The 23,540-nt window shown below is 45.5% G+C and overlaps 1 protein-coding gene across 2 annotated transcripts in view; it reads left to right on the forward strand.

Annotated features, from left to right (window-relative positions):
- The window catches only part of Adam12 (ADAM metallopeptidase domain 12), a 332,872-nt gene that overhangs the window by 293,370 nt on the left and 15,962 nt on the right, over positions 1 to 23,540 (forward strand). For both annotated transcript variants that reach the window (XM_074078072.1, XM_074078071.1), the window contains 7 exons: positions 942 to 1,050; positions 1,159 to 1,357; positions 4,116 to 4,193; positions 7,006 to 7,114; positions 10,473 to 10,608; positions 11,228 to 11,336; positions 13,845 to 14,018. In XM_074078072.1, coding sequence (XP_073934173.1) covers positions 942 to 1,050; positions 1,159 to 1,357; positions 4,116 to 4,193; positions 7,006 to 7,114; positions 10,473 to 10,608; positions 11,228 to 11,336; positions 13,845 to 14,018 — 914 coding nt within the window. The remainder of the gene's footprint in view (positions 1 to 941; positions 1,051 to 1,158; positions 1,358 to 4,115; positions 4,194 to 7,005; positions 7,115 to 10,472; positions 10,609 to 11,227; positions 11,337 to 13,844; positions 14,019 to 23,540) is intronic.

Below are 23,540 nucleotides of genomic sequence, written 5' to 3' on the forward strand. Positions count from 1 at the left end.
GAGCACAAGGACACGGGGCAGATCTGGAAGGCTGCATCCTGCCAGTCGGAAGTCACATGAAAGAAAGTGCCCAAAGCCAATGCCAGTGTGGGACGGATAGTGCCGTTTGTTCTGAAGAACATGCCATGTCTTCCTGATGTCCTCATGGTTGTTAACAGATGTCACTAGGCCCAGGATTCAGGAGACCACTGTAGCTTTGGCCCTGCAGAACCCAATTATATCTTTGTCTTTCCCTGACTGGAAGATGTGCTTCAAAATGACTGTTTTCTGAGTTCTCGGGCTGCCATAAGCCTCTCTGCTGGGGACTGTCATGCTGTGCACAGTGACTCTCGGGGTTTATGGCTCCATGGCCTCTGAGAGCCATCTCGCCTTGCAAAAATAGGAATTAATTGAAGCCAGCACTTTGTCTTGGAACTGTCTGGGACTGAAAGCATTGTGCAAGGTCTCTGCACTGCTCATTTGAGCTTTCTCTCTCTCTCTCTCTCTCTCTCTCTCTCTCTCTCTCTCTCTCTCTCTCTCTCATCACTCCCCCACATTCGTCATCATGACTCCATGCAGGCTTCCCTAGCTTGCATTTTCTCACCGGAATTGTGTGGGATGTTGCTAAAGAGAGTAGCTTCCCCTTCTCTCTGCAGCCAGCCAGCCAACTCCTTCCTGCTCCAGATTGGATCTGGCCACACAGCCAGCCCTCATCTCCTGAGGGGCCGTACATGCTGTGAGCCACGGACCTGTAGGCCTCCAAGCACAAGCCATGAGACATGGGCTTTGCCATGAGCTGGGCCAAGAGAAGTGCGAGTGTTGACACTCCAGGCTCCCCCAGGCCAGCTCCCATCACCAGTCGGCTGGGGGCTGGGTGTGACTTCTCTAAACTCAGAACCCATCTCGACTTAGCTCCACAACCCACTGCCTGAGGTAAAGGTGCCGTCGTGTCTCTGTTCCAGGTGCTAAGCCTGCCCCCGGGATCTGCTTCGAACGAGTCAACTCTGCAGGCGACCCTTACGGCAACTGTGGCAAAGACTCCAAGAATTCCTTTGCCAAATGCGAGATGAGGTATGGTGTTGGCACGTCCTGACCACGTCATGACTGTATCTTCCCACATGGCCCAGGGGTGCTTCCAAACCTCCCCTCTTTTGAGATCGTTTCCTCTCACCCTTCCAGAGATGCTAAGTGCGGAAAAATCCAGTGTCAAGGAGGTGCCAGCCGACCAGTCATCGGTACAAATGCCGTTTCCATAGAAACAAATATCCCACTGCAGGAAGGAGGTCGGATCTTGTGTCGAGGGACCCATGTGTACTTGGGCGATGACATGCCGGACCCAGGGCTTGTGCTTGCAGGGACAAAGTGTGCGGATGGAAAAGTAAGACCCAAATTCTCACTTGCATCATAAATGTGAGACAGGTCGTGCAAGACCTGGGGTGTGAGGTTGGTTGGTTTTCTGAGATCCACTTCTCAGAGTGAGGTCTCCGGAATCCAATTCTTTGCACCTAGAAGAAAAAGTCAATAAAGCTGAGGTTCCAGTCTGGCTGTTGAGATGCAGATCTGGGGAATCCATCTTGTCTTCTTGGTGCTTGAGGGCTAATAAGTCATCTCTACACCCTGAGTGTCGTGAGCATTTCCAGCCAGGAAATTACTTTGGAATGAAATGCAACAGCAGAGCATATTGCTTTTGGAAATGTGGCTTGATTTTTGGCTCAGAGTTCTCGGGGGCTTGTTCTCACCTGGACAAGATGAGAAGTCAAAAGTATTTTCAGAGACCCCGTAGAGAAGAGGAAGAAAAGGGGAGAGCAGAGATCAGCTAAAAGCCAAAGTGGAGTCCTTTTAGAAAATGGGGAAAGGTACACTGAGAGAATCTGATATTTAAAAATAAAATCAAAATTTTTTAAAGAAAGAATTGAGATTTTCATGTTCTGCCACACTCATTTCTTTCACCAGACATTTTCATCAGACTAAATGTTAGCAGATTAATAAAATGTTTTAGGAAAAAAAATGACTCATTTCCCAACTTTTTTTTAGGACCCATTTTCAGCATGATAGTGAAATCACAGAGGTTGCCGAGGTGACAACAGAGGAGGGACAGACACCTATCCTTTTCCCTACAGCATCCCAAAGTCAGGAATTCCCTTCACTCCTGCCTCTGAGCCTCCTTATACCCTGAGCCGCCACAGATGCTCTTCCCTTGAGGACACAGGACAGTACAGAAAGCATGTTCCACATTCTACATGACTCCTCAACCACGTTAGCTTGTGTTCAGGTCTTGACATTTCAACAGCACCATTTTTAAACTGTAATGTGAACAGCCAGGACTGACACTTCCAACCAGTGAAATTCCAAGGACTCCCTTACTGAGGCTGGTCTTTTTTTTTTTTTTTAATTTTTATTGTTTTATTATTCATATGTGCATACAAGGCTTGGGTCATTTCTCCCCCCTGCTCCCACCCCCTCCCTTACCACCCACTCCGCCCCCTCCCTCTCCCCGCTACCCTTTCAATACCCAGCAGAAACTATTTTGCCCTTATCCCTAATTTTGTTGTAGAGAGAGTATAAGCAATAATAGGGAGGACCAAGGGTTTTTGCTGGTTGAGATAAGGATAGCTATACAGGGCATTGACTCACATTGATTTCCTGTGCGTGGGTGTTACCTTCTAGGTTAATTCTTTTTGATCTAACCTTTTCTCTAGTTCCTGGTCCCCTTCTCCTGTTGGCCTCAGTTGCTTTTAAGGTATCTGCTTTAGTTTCTCTGTGTTGAGGGCAACAAATGCTAGCTAGTTTTTTAGGTGTCTTACCTATCCTCACCTCTCCCTTGTGTGCTCTCGCTTTTATCATGTGCTCAAAGTCCAATCCCCTTGTTGTGTTTGCCCTTGATCTAATGTCCGCATATGAGGGAGAACATATGATTTTTGGTCTTTGGGGCCAGGCTAACCTCACTCAAAATGATGTTCTCCAATTCCATCCATTTACCAGCGAATGATAACATTTCGTTCTTCTTCATGGCTGCATAGAATTCCATTGTGTATAGATACCACATTTTCTTAATCCGTTCGTCAGTGGTGGGGCATCTTGGCTGTTTCCATAACTTGGCTATTGTGAATAGTGCCGCAATAAACATAGGTGTGCAGGTGCCTCTGGAGTCACCTGAGTCACAGTCTTTTGGGTATATCCCCAGGAGTGGGATTGCTGGATCAAATGGTACTGAGGCTGGTCTTTGACCTTGCCCATGGGTTCAGGAGGTGAGTAACACCCATACACTGCGGTCCTGACTGAGTCACATGTGTTCAGTTCTTACCCTCTGGAACATAACAGTCCCCTTGGCCAGGATTCCACCGACCTCTCAGCTGCTTGGGTCGGCAGCACTTTCGTGGAAGGGCATTCGTCATGCTTACATAAGTTGTTGGGGTCAGTGAGATGTGACCTTCCCACATGAAGGACCGACTCAATTAAAAGCCTTCTGCATTCTAACCTCCTCTCACTCCACTGAGTGAAACAACTTGTGGAAGAGAAAGGGCCTGGTCCCTAGAGCCTGGAGCACATCATACACCTCTGAAACGAGGCAAACTCCAGCAAAGCCCTACCTCTGCAGCGGCTGAGTAAACACAGAGGAGCCTGTACGCCTCTGCCAAGGTCTGCTGATGGGTTATGTCTCTGATAAGGCTACTTGTCAGTATTTTGAAAAAGTTCCCATATTTCAATATGTCCCTTCGATAATTCTTGAGCTGTAGATTCTTGGAGTCTGTGAGTCTGTCCAGACCCCAGGGGAAGAACTAACCCATCATGTCCTCTTTATGTCTTTTAATGGAGATTAATGCTGTAATAGATAGTTTTCATAGCAGGACTTAAAAAAATATGAGAAAATTAGTCGTAATTTCAGGATTGACTGAAACCATTTTAAATGCCATAGAGCATAAAACAATTCAATAGTGTTCACATTGGTCTTAGTCTTGAAAAGTGCTCAGTTTGGAGGCAGACCACAGGCCCCGTGTCTGAGCCAAACAGAACATCATTGTGCTGCCTCAGTGTTAACAAAAACCGGGGCCTCTCCACACTGTCCTTTTTAATGCACACACGTGGGGAGGGAAGCAGAAGACTGAGACCTTCCTTGTGTCTCCCTCCTTCCACAGATCTGCCTCAATCGTCGATGTCAGAATATCAGTGTCTTCGGAGTTCACCAGTGTGCCACACAGTGCCACGGCCGAGGAGTAAGTAGGCTCAACTGCCTTTTCATCTCCAGCACATGGAAAGCCAGCAACAACAACAACAAGAACACTGCTTGTCTGCAAAGGTCTTTTCAATCAGGGCTTTTAAAAATACAGCAGTCCTCTCAATATTTTCCTCCGAAAGCATTAATTTTCTTTGACCTTTACATGGCATGAGAAATGTCATTTTCATTTAACAAAGAAAATCAGATTGAATCGTAATTATCTTTTAAATTAACAGTCTGTGATTTAAAGAAAGAATTTTGTCATCTTCATAGTAATTCAAAGCTAACCTTGCTTCATGAAGGGCTTTCCATTAGTATTTTTTTTATTTTATTTTATTACTCATACGTGCATACAAGGCTTGGGTCATTTCTCCCCCCTGCCCCCACCCCCTCCCTTACCACCCCCTCCGCCCCCTCCCTCTCCCCCCTACCCCCTCAATACCCAGCAGAAACTATTTTGCTCCGTTAGTATTTCAAACAGGGCATCCTTCTTGTCCCCACGTTCCAAATATATGTCTGAACCAAATGCTTTCCAAAGGGACTAGAATGAAGACAATGGATTATACTAACCATGTGTTCTTGACCCCCTCATGATAGGTTTTGACTACAACAGGCTGTTATTTTAGGTCAGAGGAGCTGTAGGGAAGAAGGAGACTCTGTTTTAAATATACTTTATTTTTCCTGATGGGCTTAATTATTTCCAACGGAGTCATACTAATCTTGATTAACAAATGTCAGTGGTTCATTTGGTTTTTTTGAAAACTTCTCTACAAAAAAATCATGCCCTAAATTATAAACTCTATTTTTAAAACTTCCAGACACTCGCCAGTGATTCAAACATGGGATGATGGGTGTTTTCATAAAAATCACCACTGTGCAGTAGCCATCATGGGTTCCAGGGCCACCTCGGATGAGCCTGTTGGGGCTGCGTTTAGCTGATATGAAATGGAATCTCTCTATGCCGTCATTGGATCATAGGTTTATTTTTGATGACTGCAAGAGACAAACTAGTCCAGCTCTGTTGTCTTACTGATGAAGCAAGGTCCGCATGGGTGGGAGGTTGGGGGAGTCAGCAGCAAGCAGCGGGGGCACTGTGGGACCCTCCTGCTCTAAGATCCCTGGGGCCTCTAGCACTTATTGGAATGCAAAGGGTCACATGTTCTGGAACAACTGCTATGACCGGGTGACAAGTAGCACAGTCTTGGTGCCTCTGGGATGAGGCCAGGCTCAGAAGTAGCACTTCTAAGCAGGGTGTCAACTGCAGTTTCTCCGCCAAGACACCCCAAAAAGGTATACATTGCAGTGGGAGACCAGGCAGGGCAGTGTGAGAATGCAGCATGTGGTATGTCCATACCAGCACCTTCGAGGGACCAGCCAAGATGCTCAGATCCGCACAGGCTCAGCCACAGGCTGAGGAATCCTGCTCAATCATAGCTTCATAGAAAGACACTGCCCTACTCATCACAAGCTCTCTTGACTGCTGGCCTTCAAATCTGAAGAAATGGGGGCAGCTGGTCAGATTCTTCAGAAAAGATAGATAAAGCAGGAAGCCATCAAAGTGAGACATGTGCTCCAAATGTCTTATTTTGCCTTAAAATATGGAAAAATTTGGCACCAATGTTTTTGAGGAGGACTACTAGGGTTGGTTTACTAACTGTAGTTCCACTCTGACTTCTACATAGAAACTGCCCAGAAATTCTTCACCTGAGACTTAAGTTTGTTTCTTTAAGTGGAGAGGAAACTTAAGACACTCGGCTGTCATCTGGGTACATGGTCCCCTTGTCCTGTGCAGCTTTTCCCAGTCATTTTATACTTGTCTAACCCATTCCTAATATGTCAGAAATCCTTTTTTAGTGACTTGCCTTTATCCAGTGTTCTCAAAAACTCAACCTAATTCATAGCATTAGGTCTTCCTGCTGGTATTCCATTGTCCTATATACTAGTTCAGTAAGTTGCATATGTGTCAATAGTGAGCCCACCATTAGTGACCCTTGGCAAGGCAGCACGCACTCTCCGAGGCCCTTCCGTGGAGGACACTGGTCTCCCATCAGGATGCTTGTTCAGGGCCCAAAAAGAGCAAGAACAGCCTCCTCCTGTCTTCGCCACACTCTGTTCTTGCCACACTAGTACCACTCTCTTATTGCCCGAGGGAGAGTTCATTGTCTTTGCCCATTACGCAGGATGGAAAGCCAGAGAATGGCGAAGTGGTATTTCAGGAATGAGCTATCAGAGCAGGCTTGAGGAATGTTAGTGGAACCCTTGCATGCTTTTGTGGGCATCAGGATGCAGGGGCACACTGTCAGTCTACCCCTACCTGCTGATGGACCAGGACCAGTGTGGCTCCCAGCACCTCCTGTGTAAAGGAGGCAGGGGTGTGCCCTTAACTTCTTAGGTCCTACCATGCCCAGTGGTCTGATTCCTGGTCCCTGAAGCAGGTCCATCCTCACCACTGGAGGACTTCTCATCTCAGGCACGGGGTGGGGGTGGGAGGGTGGTTCCCGAATTAGAAGGAAGGACAGGGAGATGCGAAGAGGAAGAGGGGAAGGTTGCTGGGGAGGCTTAATAATGCCTGCAGCTGCTTTCACTCACAGCCTCAGACTCTGTCTCACCTGTGTGGTGCTGTGTTGAACTGCTTCTCACAGGATGTTTACTGAATCTGAATGTTGGGTGCTGGTGGGGCTTGAGCCCACAGTGCCCTTGCTTTTGCTATGGCACTCAGTTAGGGCTCAAAGATTCACCACCACCCCATGCGGAAGGCACCCCCTAATGCTGCTTCCTCTGGATGTCTTTCTCCCCTGCTACCCCCAAAGGTGTGCAACAACAGGAAGAACTGCCACTGTGAAGCCCACTGGGCACCTCCCTTCTGTGACAAGTTTGGCTTTGGAGGAAGTACAGACAGTGGACCCATCCGGCAAGCAGGTGAGTAAAGCCCTGCATCCCTGCCAGGTGGGCACCCAGCTGCTGGAGATGGCGGACAGGGTCGGCTCACCTGCACTCAATGTGGTTGTGGGTGTGGCCCCACCAGCAGGGGGTGGGGCCTGTGTGGCCCTGACCCAGCCTGAGGCCTCTACCAAGTGCCCAACACTCTTTCCTTGTCACCTGGCCTTTCCAACACCCCCTTGCTCTCTGCTGTGGCTGAAGGGCAGAGTTTGAGATTCTCAGCCTGTGACACTTTTCTCAGCTAAGGCAGGGTCCCCACAAACTGCCAGACGAGTATGCACTTCGTTGTTTCAAAGGTCTTTTCAAAGGCCAGCCTCTGTGTGTGGCCACCGTGAAGTGTATGAAGTTGAATGCCTTTTAAAACGCTGGCCAGAAAGACTGCTGCTTCTTAATGAAGATAACGGTGGCAGCAGCTGCAGTGTCATGGTGGCTGGGTGTCTTGAGCAGTCACATGCAGGCAGGGTTTTGTGTGTTCTGTCATCTGTTCCTTACTCAGCTCTGAAGCAAGTATTACAATGAGAAGACCCAAGGTGCAGGGAAGTCCAGTTGCCCAAAGTCACACAGCTAGGATTGAGATGCAAGTCTATCCCCAGAGAAGCTCTTGATAGCAGCTGTGTTGAGCCCTCAGTTCTTTTTTCCTCGGGTGACCTTTGGAAATGTTCTTGTGCCCAGCTGCAGTCTCTGTGTTCTTGTCGGAAGATTAAGGAGCAAATGAGAAGAATGTCCCTCTTATAGTGAAAGAAGCAAAGCAAAAAATGGCAGACTGCCAGTAGGGGGCGCCGCTGGGGAGCGGGTGGGGATTGAAGGAGGTGGCCTGGCCTCCACTGGAGCCCATCGAGCCCCTGGTGACGCTTAGACCATGACCAGTGCCGCAGCAGAGGAGTCATACATCCCCAAAACCTGCTGTGACTGGCAGTGTGGAGTCTGTGGCTTTGCCACTGTTTCCATGACAACAGACACAACACTAGCTCTGCGGGGCCAGGCAGACAGTGCAAGACTCAGGAGGGATGGCCAATCTTGCAGGCACATGTGCAGATGCTGTGAAAGGAAGGGCAGGAGTTCTTCGTCACCCTTCCCTTAAATACAGTGAGTAGGAAAGGACCAGAAAGCCTTACCTATGGTTGCGCATCCATTGCGGGGCTGCAGAAGTAAGAACTTGGCCCAGTGTCCTCTTTCCTCCATGATGTCCCAGCCTTGACAACCAGCCTCCTGCTGCAACTCACTATTCTAATAGGACTTCCAGGGTTTATCTTACAAACTCAGTGCTGTTTAGTTACTAATCCATCAAGGGCCCTGCCACCTATCCTGTCTCCATTCAAGCCAACCCAGGGACATCCAAAGGGGCTGGAGAGGAGCACATGCTCTGCCTCTCTCTCTGCTGTGGACAACAGTGCACACAGTGTATGATAGTGAGTACATAGTGTACTCAGACTTTAGAGTTTCCCAAAAGTTGAGGAACCCACAGAGCCGCCCACTCTCCTCTGCACCAAGTAGAAGCATTAAGAATAAAAACCCCTAGAAAGCAAGTGCCTCCTATGGTTGCATCATCTTATAGAAGGAGGTACATTGCAAATACTTCCTGGCAAACATGCACCAGAAAGAGGCAGGTGTGAGCTGCCATGTCTTGGCCTTACTGTCCCTGTGGCCTGCTGTTCACTGACCTTACCATGACTCAGACACTCATTCAGCAAGTTCTGTCACATATCAGTTACTCTTTGGGTCCTAGAGAGGCTTTAAGTAGATATCATGTGGCCAGGATGGGGAAAGAGAGGGTGTTTTGAGAGGGGAGCAACACCCCCAGGCTCAGGAGTGTGGGTATAGGGTATCAGAAGGCTCCCAGAGACCTTGATATACCTGCTGAGGTCTGCAGAGGTGGGGAAAAGCATGTTCTAAGCACAGAGCACTAGCTGTGCCAGGACCCAGTGTAGGGCAGGGCAGGGTAGGGTGACAGTGGCTGAGGAAGGGGATACAGGGAGCCAGCTCCACAGAACATGTGACTCCATCACTGCCTGGGTCTTTCAGGCAGTTTGGTGGATGGCACTGTAACCCTGTGGTGCACCAAGTACAGTTTGGGGACCTAGTGTTTGATTGGATAAATATATCGGTTTAAGATTTATGGATTTTAAGAAACTAGAAATTATGATTTAAGACTTTTGCTGTTCACTTTTGATTCAGTTTTGCTATGAAACAACAGAGATCTGGCTGGAGCCCTAATCACCACTAAGAGTCTGAAAAGAATGACATTTTGGCCAGGAAACCAGAAGTTATGCTTTTCCAGTCTCACTAGCAAGTGAATCCAGGCTGTCACAGATGCCCCTGGTAGGACTTGTCATTTGGGGAGAAAGTCCAGAAACGAGGTACAAAGGCATTCTTCCCAGAGTAGGGGCTGCTGCCACTCAGACCTGCAGGCTGCTGAGCACTGAGGGGAGGCAGTAGAGTGGGGAGAACCTGGGAAGTGGAAGCCACCTTTGTGACTGTCACCAGCAGCCTGAACAGAGGGCTACGCACCTACTTTGTAACACATACACTGCTTATTGCCAGTGGGAAAAGAGAATTGAGGTCCCTGCTCTTGAAGACTTCACAGTCTGGATGAAACCTAAATAAATCTCCTCTAATTTCTAGCATCTTGGGTCCCCAGACAGCCTGCAGTCAGAAACCAACCTGATGGCTCCTGCCTCCTTCCTTTCTACACCCTTGACAAGCCCCTTGAATGTGCCGTACTAAAAGGGGATCAAATCACCAGAAAATTTGACATTTTCATATAGAAAATAAACAGCATCCTCCCAGAGAAAGGGGTTCACCGCCAAAGGCTATATCATTAAGTCCCTAATGTAACAAAACCAAATCCAGGGGCATTTTACTTAAGCCATGATTTGTCTCTTTCCCTCTCTCAGAAATAGAGTCCAGAAATAGAGTCGTTTTTTTACAAAATAATAGGAAAGGTAAAAGCAGACGCCAGTACTAAGAGTAGGAGGAGTTGGGTGTAGCAGATTTGTGGAGAGGACAGGAAGACTGTACTGTGGAGATCTCCCATCTTGATGAGACTTTAGTGATGGCTCCAAGGTCCTTTCTGTGGCCACACAGTTCACTCTGCTGTTGTCATGTTCAGTGTGGTCCAGCCAAAGTCCCGCCTACCAGACTGTGCTCCTGCACGTGGAGTGAACCTCAAACACGACCTTTGAAGTAAGACTAATTTATTAGCACATCATCCAGGGATTTACTCGCTCTGTTTCTGTTTGTTCCTTCAAAGTTTGCTCCACCGTAAATGTCAGGATGAGATGTCTCCTGTATTTTATTACAACTGCCTCCTTCCGTGAGCCAACGTGTTTTCTTTCAGATAACCAAGGCTTGACTATAGGAATTCTGGTGAGCACCCTGTGTCTCCTCGCTGCTGGATTTGTGATTTATCTCAAAAGGAAGACCTTGATACGACTGCTGTCTACACACAAAAAAACCACCATGGAGAAGCTCAGGTGCTCTGAACTTGGTTTGTCATCCTTTTTGAGAAATGATGGTGGAAGGAACTTCCAACAAACCTCTTCTCACATCGTTGTCCTTAGCAAAGAAAGCAGCAGACTTTCTGGATCCTAAGACTGGATCTTTTCACTTTGTTTTGTGTTTGTCAATTTCTGCCAGACCAGTGCCTCTTTCTCTTTCCCTTCAAACTCTGTGCTGCTTGTTAAATGACTAAGCAGGGTGGAGTCCACCGGTATGCTTTCTCCCACCTTTGCATTAGTAATTTTCGCAGGACCTGAGGACACTGACATTTTTTTTTTCAGACAGGGTAGCTTGTGGTCCAGGTCTACTTCAGTGACACTATTGCTTCACCCAAAAAAAATCCATGTGCCACGTGTCACAAGGCTGCATTTCTATGGGATGCAAGAACTAATTTGGTAGAACAATGGCTTGGGCAGGGAGGCAAACATCAGTATTTGTTGTGCATCTCAGAGTATTAGATCATTTTTTCTCTGCATATTTATCACACTGAGTTAAGATAATCAAGTTATATTTTGACCATCAATAGAAGGACAATCTGAGAAGTTAAGCCAAAAGGGAAACCACCATCAGTTAACACTTGGGGTTGCATTGCAGATGTGTGCGTCCTTCTCGGCCATCCAGTGGCTCCCGGCCTGGGCAGGCTCTCCCCACCCACCTCAGAAAAGGCCTGATGAGCAGGCCACCACATTCCAGCGCATGCAAGGTAAACTGGCCCAACACAGCACTTACTGTTGCACTTACAGCACAGCTTTACCATGCAGGGTTGAGTGGGAACAGGATCCTGGCTTCCTCCTGTGAGACACTGAGTGAGTCAGCACCTTTGCTTCAGGCCCATCGCTGTGACAGTCTGGGGATCCAGGGAGGCCCCGCAGTGACCCACTGCAAGCTCTACTACATCTACTTGCTGGCCAGTGCATGTCCACACGTGGCATGGTGTATGCTGCATTGTAAACCACAATCCCTCTAATCACCCTGGTTGCACTCCAGGCCCATCAGGGCTGCACCCTGAGCAGCTTCCTGATGTCCTGACACTGGGCCCCCCTCAGTTCCCAAAGGCCACCGGCTTGGTTTGAGTGAGCGTCTCTGGTCCACTGTTACTCCTGGAGGACTTCTGAGAGTCTCACTGAGCCTCAGTTTTGCCTGTTTTTCTCCATCTCAGGGCTGTGGAAGCTCTGTCCCCTGAACTCTGTGGAAGAGCTGGATCCTTAACCATAAGTACCTCATGGCTCCCTACTGCCTCAGTGTTCCTGCTACCCTGACGAATTACTGTGCGAGTTCACAGTCATATTTAGGTTTCACTACCAAGTTTTTTTGGTATATCCACAAGAATTCTTGAATATTGAACTCTGTCATGGTTTGAATCTGAAATGTGCCTCATAGATTCATGTGGTGCTATTTTGGGAGGTTGTATGAATTTTAGCAGGTGGAGCCTACTTAGAGAAAGTAGGTCCCAGGGGCATGCTTTTGGAGGTTGTGCCTGGTCCCTTCTTCCCTCTCAATATCCTGTCGACCATGAGGTGAAGAAACCCTCTGCCACGCGCTCCTGCCACCATAATGTTCCACCCAAGCACCTGGGGCCAAGCAACCATGGACTGAAGCCATAAGCCAAAATAAAATTTTCCTCCTTTTAAGTTGTTCTTGTCAGATATTTTGTCACAGTGATGCAATGTCTGACTAACAAAAATTCATTCAACGAAATGACCAAATTGTAATGGAAGAGACAGATGTCAAGAAATGATTGAAAAAATTATCATATATTAAGTAGACAATATGCCATTTAACCTCCAGTGATGCAAGAGTAGAGGGTGGGCTTCCAACAGGGCAACCATCATCCCTGGTAAGTTTTATTACTGTTCTCCTCAGTCCTGGAACCACAAGTAAGAACAGCGTGCATTGTCAGTGGAAAATGTTGTGCTCTATTTAATCTTAAATATAGATTAAGAGCCAAAAATGTGAAATGGTCCAAATGTTCATTAACAGGTAAAAGGGCAAACTGTAGAATATTGACACAAGGGATTGCCATTCAGCAATAAGAAGGAAGCAGCCAGTGACATACATAACACTGGGGGTAAATCTCAAAATCGTTATTCTGAGCAAAAGAAACCAAACAAAAAGGACTACATACTCTGATCCCATTTCTATCCAATATTAAGACATGCAAACTAATTTGCAGTGGATCCATGGTAGTCAGATTCCAGGGGGCAAAGTTGGGGAGAGACAAAGGTAACAGGGAAACTAAATGTATATGTTCTGATGGCTTCATGGGTATACACAGTCAAGCTGGGCACAGTGGTAAATGCCTGTAATCCCAGCACTCAGGAGGCTGAGGCAGGAGGATCATGAGTTCAAGGATAACTTGGGCTACATAGTGAAATGCTAACTCGAAAAAAAAAATCCGTCAAAAAGGACCAAATTTTGTACATTAAGTATGTGCAGTTAATCGAATGTTGATTAGATCTTAATAAAACTCTTCTTAAAAAGAAAAGGAAGAGCCAGTTGCTGGTGGCTCAAGCCTATAACCTTTGCTACTTGGGAGGCTGAGATCAGTAAGATCGTAGTTCTAGGCCAGCCCAGGCAAAAAAGTTTGTGAGACCCCAGCTCAATGGAAAAAAAGCAGTGCATGATGGTGTCTGCCTGTCATCCCAGGAACAGCAGGAAGCTTAAAATATGAGGACCACAGGTCCAGGCCAGCCTGGTTATTCTCCAGACTAACCAAAGCAAAAATGGCTGGAGGGATGGCTCAAGCTGTAGAGCACCTACTTCACAAGTGCAAATCTGAGTTGAAACTCCAGTACTGCTATAAAGACAGAGAGAGAGACTTGTTTTCACACCATCCTTGCCTTCGGGGGCTGTGTCTTCGTTCTTGATACTTCATCACAAGTCTTGCACCTTTGTGAATGAAACCAGTTTTGTTGGTTTCCTTGCTTTTTTTATTGAGATGGGGTCTCACTGTGTAGCCCAGGCTAGCCTCAGCCTCCTCTGTGCTAGAATTATAATTGCTGCCAGGTCTGGCTAAGCCATTTTTTTTTTTTCATCTAAATAAAAAACCTACCTCTCTATTCCAGATTTGGGGTGAGGTATACTTCTGTTGGAACTTCGAAGTGTAAATAATAACATCCTCTCCCACCTTTCCGCACACTCCCCCACCTTCAGTGATCACAGACTGGCTTTGAAACTCTTTACAGCCTGCCTCTCTGCTTTGACCACACAGGACAGGAGGTCACCGCACTGTCAGAGTGTTGACATCAGCAGACCCCTCCATTCCCGTGCTGTCCCTCAGCCCCAGTCACCTCAGCGAGTGCTCCTGCCCCTCCACCAGGCCCCACGTGCACCCAGCGGCCCTGCCAGACCCCTGCCCGCCAACCCTGGACTCAGACAGGCCCAGGTATGCCTCCAGTGCTGATGTGAGAGGATGGTGATCAAATCCAGACCCTGCTGCTTGCTAATGTGTGAACTTGGGCAAGTTGTTCAACTTCTCAGAGCCTCTATAAAATGGAGATAATTCAGCTATTCAGGTGGCTGCTGGCAGAGTGGCTCAAGTGGTAGAGTGCCTGCCTGGCAAGCATGAGGCCCTGAGTTCAAACCCCAGTGCTGCAGATGGTTAAATGAGATAACTGCACATGGCATTAGTACAGTGTTTGAAATAGTAAGATGCAATATATTGATCCAAGACAGATGGTCTCTGTAAGGATAATAACAGTTATACTTGCTTAGCATTTTTTTAGCCTCAAAATTAATTACAGTGGGGTTGACAGAGTGGCTCAAGGGGTAGAGTGTCTGTCTGGCAAGGATGATGCCCTGAGTTCAAACCCCAGTATCACCAAAAAAAGAGAGAGAGATAAATAAAAAGTAAGTATTGAATGCTTCTGGAAAAAACTAATTACGAAAATTTCACCACCTATCTAAGTTTGGCCTCGACTTAGCACTCATTTGTGTACTTTTTGTACATCTACTTTTATGCTGCTTTTGAAAGTAGCAACTTGTTTTGACAGCAAATGTGACATTTCCCAATAGGATACCTGGGAGGAGGGGACAAGAAATGAGAAGCCCAAAGAGTAATTTTGTTTACTGCTACTGGTATATTTTTCTAGAAATTTTTGCATATTTGTATTTGTATATGTTTTGTATATGTGCTTTCACCTAATTTATTCTCTATGTATTCAGCTTTATAAACTGCATTTTCCCCAGAGTCATTCCCACATACCATGGCATTATAGACCCTATAAGATGTTATTTTACAATAGCACTCTGCTGGAATATAGAATAGTTTCTGAAGCCCTTGCCAATGAATGGGCGTGCTTGAATGTCTCAAGTTTTTGCTATGAAGATTTAGATAGACAAATTTTGAACCTCTTTAATTATTTCCTTAGAGACATTCTTAAAAGTGAAGTATTGGGTTGAAAATCATCTGGCCATCTAAATTCTCATAAAAGTTAACTATTTGTTCAGGACTATCATATATATTTCTGATTCCATATTATTATTGTGTTGTTATGACTTTGCCAGTACCAAATGCTAACATTTCAAAGCTTTGCCAGTTTGACAGGTAAAATGTAACACCCCTATTTTCTTTCTGTCTAGTAGTCCAATCAGTTACTGAGAAGTATCCAACTATACTTGTGTTGCTTTGAGTATGTTGAATCTCTGTTGCTTGTGACACACATAGCTGGGATTATTGCATCTTCTTTGTGAATGGTGAGATCCCTTTCATCATTATGAACTGGCTCTCTTTAGCTTTGGTCATCTTTGTTCTAAAGTCTACTTTATCTGATATTAATACATCCACAGTAGGTTTTTTTAATTAGTATTTGAAAATTAGGTCTTTTCCCACCCTTTTACCCTCAGTCCACATATGGCATTATATTTAAAAAGAGTTCCTTTTACACAGCACATAGTTGGATCATGTATGTCTCATCCAGTCACTTTCTTTTAATAGATCCTTTACATTCAACTCAATTATATTAGGATTTAAGTCTACTGCTAGGTTTTCTTTTTTCCTTCTGATTTTTATTTCACCGTGCTCCCTTTCCTACACTCCTATGGTTTGGTTGAATGTTTCCAGTATACCATGTTGATTTATCTATAATGTCGTTGAGCATGTGTCTTTGTACAGTTTTATATATCGTTTCTGTGTGGCAAGACTTCCCACCCTCAGCATTTTGACATCTTGGGCTGTGTAACTTTCCTGTGCATTGTGAGAGGTAATAGTAGCATCTTGGCCCCTACCGACTACACAGCAATATCATTTGCAATCATGTCTCCAAACATTGCTGTCTCATGAAGGACAGAATTGCCTCCATAGAAAACCACTGCTCTAAACACCATACATGTATACGGTCATAAGTTATCACAGCCTAGTGTTGATGCTTTATCGCTTCAGGTTCAATGTAGAAACTACCAGCTAATACATCCCTTTGCCTTTTCTTATGACATAGATTTCTTAAATATTGCCTTTATGTATCCTGAGATCCTCTTCAGATGACGTAATTTTTGCTTTCAGCCAAGCATAATGGACTCTGAAGAGTCCACTGCATTTACTCATAGATTTAGCTTTTCTGTTCTTTCTTCATTCCTGATGTTCCAAATTTCTTTGATATTGTTGTCTTTCTGCCTGATAAACTTTCTCTCACTGTTCTTTTAAGCAAGTCTGTTGGTAACATTTTCTTAGTTCCTTCATCAGAGGATATTTTTCACCTTTATTCCTGAAGGATATTTTTGCTGGATATAGAATTCTGGGTTGACTGTTTTCCCCTTTTGACACTTTAAAACTGTATTCCCCTTCTCCTGAACTCTGTGGTGGTCAAAATCTTTTGGTCTTTCTGTACCAACCTTTTTCCAGCCTTTTGGCTACAGAGGGGAGGATTTTCTTGGGTTGGTTTTTATTTCTGTATGCCACTTAGTTATTTTCAGGTTGAGTATGCTAATGTCGTTTTTCCCTTTATATAGCTTACCTGGGGCTCTGGTGCACGAGTACACGTTCACACACACACACAGACTCATCACTGGCTAGTTCTACTTTCTTTCTTCAACTCTCAGTCTTTCATCATTTGTTTTATGAATTTTGTCCAGGCTTTTTGTTGTAATTAGCAGGAGGAATATGATTATCCCACCTTGTCCAGACCTCATTTCCTTTTGTAGTTCTTTGATTACTGCTACACTCAAACTATTTATGTCTAGTAATCTATAATGTACTGATAAACTCTTTAAAAAAAGAAAAGTCTTGACTTACAGCTAATCTCTCCCAGCACATCCAATTGTTCCAGCTGTTTATGTGACAACATGCCCAAGGAGTAGGGAGCTGGCTGTCATGAGCCAGCTCGAGCCAGCTCTGCATACCTCCTCTAACTGTGTTCTGTAGATATTTCTTCCTATCCTGTGCTTTGTTTTTTGTTTGAGTGGTATGGTTTTCCTTGCTGGTTTATATGTTTCTTTTTAAATATAACTTGTGTAATTTATTGTAATTTTATTTAGGTTTCTGGCATGAGATGAACTCTAGTTTTGAATAGTACATTTATTATTCTTTCCTCGTGTGAATTCTCCCATACCTTCTATGCTTCAAGCCTTCCCATTTCTGTATCAGTTAAGATATACATATAATTTTTTCAGTTAATTTTGTTGACTGCTGACAGTTCTGTCTTTTCCATGGTTTTCTGGCCTGTTTTGGATTGACATTGGTGCCAGGCAGAGGATACACCCTAAACTTTTCTGGACTGTGACTTATTTGAGAACCTAATGAGAGCTATACGCCCTTATGAAAAACAAGCACCAACACTGAATATTTGCATGCACACTACAGTTATTCATAGCGCCTGTAGGCATCTGCCCTCTGCATTCCTTTGTACTGAAGTTTTTTGTTCCTTTCTCTAAGCAGCCCACCTGTTCACCGTATGAAACTGGGACTGTCTCTAACAGAACTTGTGATCAGAGAAAAGATATTTCTACATGCTTGTGTCTTTTCCCCCACAGCTGTGAATGTCTACAGAAGGGATTCCTTCAAGATTTCCTTTAAAGCAAGGTCCCCAACCCGGCTTTCATTCTGTTTTGTGAAACTACAGAAATGTTATCCTTCAACCATTAGTCACCGAAAACCCCACATTTCTCACTCCAGGCTGGTGTCTGTCTGGAATCTTTCCGAGACATGTGACATAGATTAAGTGCATGATTTCTCTCCCATCCACATAGGGAACTGGAATTAATTCCATGCAGGTGTGGGGAATATTTGGAGGTGACTCTCGCTTGGCAGCACGAGTCGAATCCACTGACGTTTTGCACTTTCCAGTTCGCTCTTCCCTGCCCCGCATGACATGACACACACAGCTACACGGCTGGCCCTGCTCCAGCCGTCCAGATTTGCCATGTACATTCCAGGAGGAAAGAAAACACCATCATAAGCACCATATTGGTCAACCTAACACTTAAAGCGTAAGCTAGTTCTTTGTGGAAAACATTTCAGCTTCTATGAAATGTTCTGTTTGATTCTGTAAAATCAAGGACAGGTGAGTCAACTCACTCTCTTGTCACAGTAAAGGGGCCTTTGGAACTGAAGCTTCTTATCCTAACTGCTTGCTCTGGATAAAGGAAACAAACTGGAATTTCCTTTTCCTCCTGCCAGCTATTTTAGAGGAAAATGATTTGGTGTATTGTTCATCTAGCTGTTGGCTGCTGCTGCCCAAACCATGACCTGAGCGTGTATGGCCAAGTGTGAGTGGAGAGAAAACTAACTGAGGGAAAACGAGAGGGGAAAAGGGTTCCTGGCACTGACACTTGTGTACCTAGGCAGGAAGCGCTTGGCATTGAATTTGTCTCTGTGCCGACTTGTATGTTAGATCTGCAGTCCACCAGGAACACCCACCTACAACAGGAGACAAGACAAGTCCTGTGCATTTTACATCGTACAAGGTCTTTTGGAGGCACCAGGGGAGTTTCCTGCACCTGCTCCTGCTGGTAGACTTCATCCCAGGCTCCAGAAGGGAAATAAGAGAAAACAAAACCAACTTATAGGAGGGTGGAAGATGGATCTGAGTTTCTGAGAGATTTCTTGGAAAAGCCAATTCTATGATATAGTTTTTAAAATGAAAAGAGTTATATGAATCAAGTGGAGAAAACACAGGGCAGACCAAGCATAGGTCTCAGGCAAGATTCTGAAAGAGACTTTCATGGGAGGCCACAGCTTGACCTTTAACCTGACACTTTGAGGTGCAAAGCTCATGAGGACCCTCCATGGAGTCCTCCTGGACTCCTGCCAATAAACACAGGAAATGATCACCTGCTTGACTTCAGACACTGTTTGCAAAGTCCACTGCCTTGGCTTTTGGGAGGAAAGGGGGCCCTGGGACTGTGCTGGGAGCTGGGTGGGGGAACCCTTCACCACTGGAAGGCCAGGGCCTCTGAGAGGAGCAACAGTTGATACTGAGTTTTTCCCTTTTCTTCTTCTTCATTCTGATTCCCTGGCCACCCCTTAACTCTAAGTGCTAGCCACCACAGCCTAGTGTCAGTCCCAGGTCAGAAAACGAAGAGGATGTTGCATTCACACTGGGGGACACTCATAGGTCAAGGACAGCATTCTAGGTCAGTGCTGAGGGGCTGAGAGAGTGTGGCTGGTGGAGCCATCCAGCCTGGGAGGAGGCAGGCAGCTAAGGGTCACAGAGAGGCATCCAGGGGCCTTAGAAGGGCTCGGGCATACACAGAGCAGTGTCCTACCATCCTACAGGAGAGAGGCTCAAGTTGCTAAATTTTAATTAAAAATAAGCATGGCCCTGAAAAGACTAGAAAGCATAGGCCCCTTTGCAGATTCTCCTCACTGCCCAGGCTCAGTGTTAAACTAGTAGTCCTAGTTGGACTACTAGGACAAAATCTTGGATCCAGCTGAAATCCTTTATGCCATCTCTTCTGAATTATCAGATTAATTGACTCACTTAAAGTTTAAACAAAATCATGCTCAATGGCACATCTAAGAAATAAATTTCTCGGCTCACTGAAAATTATGTCTAGAGAAGACCAAACTGAGATGCAGTGGATCGAAACGCAATTTTCTGCTGTCAGCTCTCAATGTGCCCTGATCCTAAAGGGAGGGAAAGTGGCACCTTCAACTGGTAGACAGCCAGGCCATTCTTCTAACAAGTAGAACTTTACCCAAGGGTCGCTCACTTAGCACTTGCCTGGTTGCTTTTCTAAACGTTTGCACCATAAAGCGACATTTGAACTATACCTGATCATGGGTAGCCATACACAGCTCAGGGTTATTTTCAGTTTTATTTTTTAAGCTGTGTGCTTCCTAGAAAATGATAAGGAGTGGTTTTCCTCAGAGAAATCTTAACGGTGAACTGTGGGACAACACACAGTGGCTAAGATTCTTTTCCCAGTCAGATTAGCTTCTTCAGTAGAGGACGAGAACATTTTAAAAGGACAACTGAGTCCATCTCTCAGAAAGGCTGACTTTTGCTGAGTCAAAATCTTTTCCTGACAAAGCTAATGGGCTCATGAAAATGTTTGCCAATCCTGTTTTCAGCACTGTGTATCTATACTGCAGAAATTCCAGCAAAAACAACAATGGCAGGATTCATTTCTGTTTTTACTTGTATAATTGAATGATATGTGTGTGTGTGTACATGCAAACACGTGTGTGCCTTTGGGCATGCTGTCTTGGAACGCAGAGCTTCTAGTTTTGTTTTGAATTGTTATAGCAGATGCTTCCTAAGTACCAACTACAAGGCATTTCTCCAAGGAAGAGATGGTAGCATTGGCCCCAATTAACACAGGGAGAATGAGGCACCATGAGGATACACAGGTGATCAGGAACGCAGCAGAAGTGGGAGAGCCAGTGCCCAGATTTACATTCTTAACCAGCAGGTCTAAAATAAATGTGCGTGTGGAGGGATGGGCAGACAGAAGGGAGAAGCCACAATGATTCATGCCACCCAACTCCCCCAGAGAGCCTTTGTTTATACCTCTTCCAGGTTTGCCACAGAGCAGCAAGGTGATAAGGACTGTGCAGAGCCTCCATTCTCTGTGGAAGAACCTTGCTCCTCTCTTTTCTTTTGCTCAGAGCATGATGGGGCTGCAGTCATTCTCACCTCAACTGGTCAGGCCACGGTTCAACAGCATCACCAAACAGGAGCTGCACTGTGGGCACCAGCAGCATCTTCAGTGGAGGTGGCTGTGTTTGCTGTGGAGGGATTTTCAGTTCAGTGTTTTGACAGACACCCACTGCCAATCAACTCCCACCTGTGCCTGCAGTGTATAGCACATACAATATTTGTAAAACAAGACTGGATCTAGGACAGCCTCTTCCAGGGAAAGGCAGCAGAACAACGAAGCTTTGCTTACATGGCCACAGGAGGGGCAGCAGTACTACAAGGAGGTCAGAGAAAAGTGATGAGTGACTCACTGGGTTGTTACTGGTAAGCAGCGGGTATTCATCCTACACCATTTGTCAGGATGTGAATGGGAATGAGACAACCATTCTGGTAATGGCCAGCACAACAAATCCAGCTTGGAATGAATGAGGGCATGCACCCTTCTGACCACGTGGCTGGCTGAAATTTGTAGCGTCTGGAAATCTGATGCTGTAGGTCTCTGCTCATCAGAAATGTGAATATGAAAGAAAAGGAAATCCACTCATCAGTATGTTCTCCTAAGGAAGATGCAATGCGAGAGAACTCATCCAACAGCAGTCTTCACTCTGTCGAGCAAATGACATCCTAACAACAGTGGGAAGGTGATAGATAATATACTTCCATGTCTGCCCTCTGCTTTCCCCACCTTCACCTTACACTGAAGACCTCACTCCACGACCACTTCTCCCTGGGCTTTTCCACAGTCCTCCCTCCCTTGCCCGCCTGCTACGTGAGCCTGGAGCTACCTGTACACCTGCTGTGCCCCGCTCAGAGGGCCGCTGGGGCTACACATGTCAGAAATGCCAGAGTCCAGACCTGTGAATACAGTAGACGTGGAAGAAGCACACTGACTGGATTTTACACAGTGGAACACAAGTCTCGTCACAGATCAGTCATTCTCAATGGGCCACCACACTCCAGGGGTCACAGATTGATGAAAACTTGAGGCTATTCCTCCTATAAATCTAAAATTTAGCTACCAAGGTTTCAGATTGTTGCTAACCTCTTCTTGCCACCTGCTCAGAACTTCAGAAACCCTAACTGACCTGTCCTTGGTTTCATGTCACATACTCATCAATCATGTGACAAATCTATCCAGTGTCTTTAAAGGTGTATACTCCAGTGGAAGTGGAAGCAGTCCTCTCTCTCTCTCTCTCTCTCTCTCTCCCCCCCTCTCCCCTCCCCCCTTTCACAGAACACAGAATTGCCAGGTGTTTGTTTTCCACTCAATTCTGTGATGTAAACATGCAGATTGCATATGAAAAGTGGGTGCCTGATATTTCGCCCTTCACATTTGTTAATAAGTAATGTATGCCTATAATTAAACATCCCTGCAGTATAAAGGGTTTTACAGGAAAAAATCAGTCTCCCTCCCACCTGTCACCAGGCTCCCTTCCCAGAAACAATCACTGTTAGCAAAACACAACCTGGAACACAACAAAATTCTCTGTTCTACCCACCTCTCTCTGCAGAGAGACATTGTGGAAATGTTCAAACACTCAACATGGGAAAGAGAAGTACAGTGAAATTCTGTCTGCCGAGCTTCAGCTACTGTCACCTTGCTGTCACTCTCATTTATGTCCTTGGATTGAATGCAAAGTATAGCACATCACACACTTCCTTCCACTTTGACTACTCTTTTCAGTTCTCTGCACATCTGCTTCATTCTTTTCCCTGGCTACAGAGTATTTCATTGTAGAGATATGCCATGACTTGCGTAACTGACCCTTACTGGTGGCCAGGTGGGTCATTTTCAATTACTTGCTACGTCAAACAGGCATATTCTTTTTTGTTTGTTTGTTTATTCATATGTGCATACAATGTTTGGGTCATTTCTCCCTGATACCTCCCGACCCCTCCCTTTCCCCCCACCCCCTCGCTTCAGACAGAAACTATTTTGCCCTTATCTCTAATTTTGTTGTAGAGAGAGAATAAGCAATAATAGGAAGGACCAAGGGTTTTTGCTGGTTGAGATAAGGATAGCTATACAGGGTTGACTCACATTAATCTCCTGTGCGTGTGTGTTACCTTCTAGGATAATTCTTTTTGATCTAACCTTTTTTCTAGTTCCTGGTCCCCTTTTCCTATTGGCCTCTGTCACTTTAAAGTTTCTGCATTAGTTCCTTTGCATTGAGGACATCAAATGCTATCTTGGTTTTTTTTTTTGGGGCGGGGGGCGGTTTCTTGCCTATCCTCATACCTCCCTTGTGTGCTCTCACTCACCTCATCATGTGTTCAAAGTCCAATCCCCTTGTTGTGTTTGCCCTTGATCTAATGTCCGCATATGAGGGAGAACATACGATTTTTGGTCTTTTGGGCCAGGCTAACCTCACTCAGAATGATATTCTCCAATTCCATCCATTTACCAGCGAATGATAACATTTCATTCTTCTTCATGGCTGCATAGAATTCCATTGTGTATAGATACCACATTTTCTTAATCCATTCATCAGTGGTGGGGCATCTTGGCTGTTTCCATAACTTGGCTATTGTGAATAGTGCCGCAATAAACATGGGTGTGCAGGTGCCTCTGGAGTAACCTGTGTCACAGTCTTTTGGGTAGATCCCCAGGAGTGGTATTGCTGGATCATATGGCAGGTCTATGTTCAGATTTTTAAGTAGCCTCCAAATTTTTTTCCAGAATGGTTGCATGAGCTTGCATTCCCACCAACAGTGTAAGAGGGTTCCTTTTTCCCACCATCCTCGCCAACACCTGTTGTTGGTGGTGTTGCTATTCTAACAGGGGTGAGGTGGAATCTTAGTGTGGTTTTAATTTGCATTTCCTTTATTGC

The sequence above is a fragment of the Castor canadensis genome, chromosome 7, assembly GCF_047511655.1.
Source record: "Castor canadensis chromosome 7, mCasCan1.hap1v2, whole genome shotgun sequence".
Taxonomy (NCBI): domain Eukaryota; kingdom Metazoa; phylum Chordata; class Mammalia; order Rodentia; family Castoridae; genus Castor; species Castor canadensis.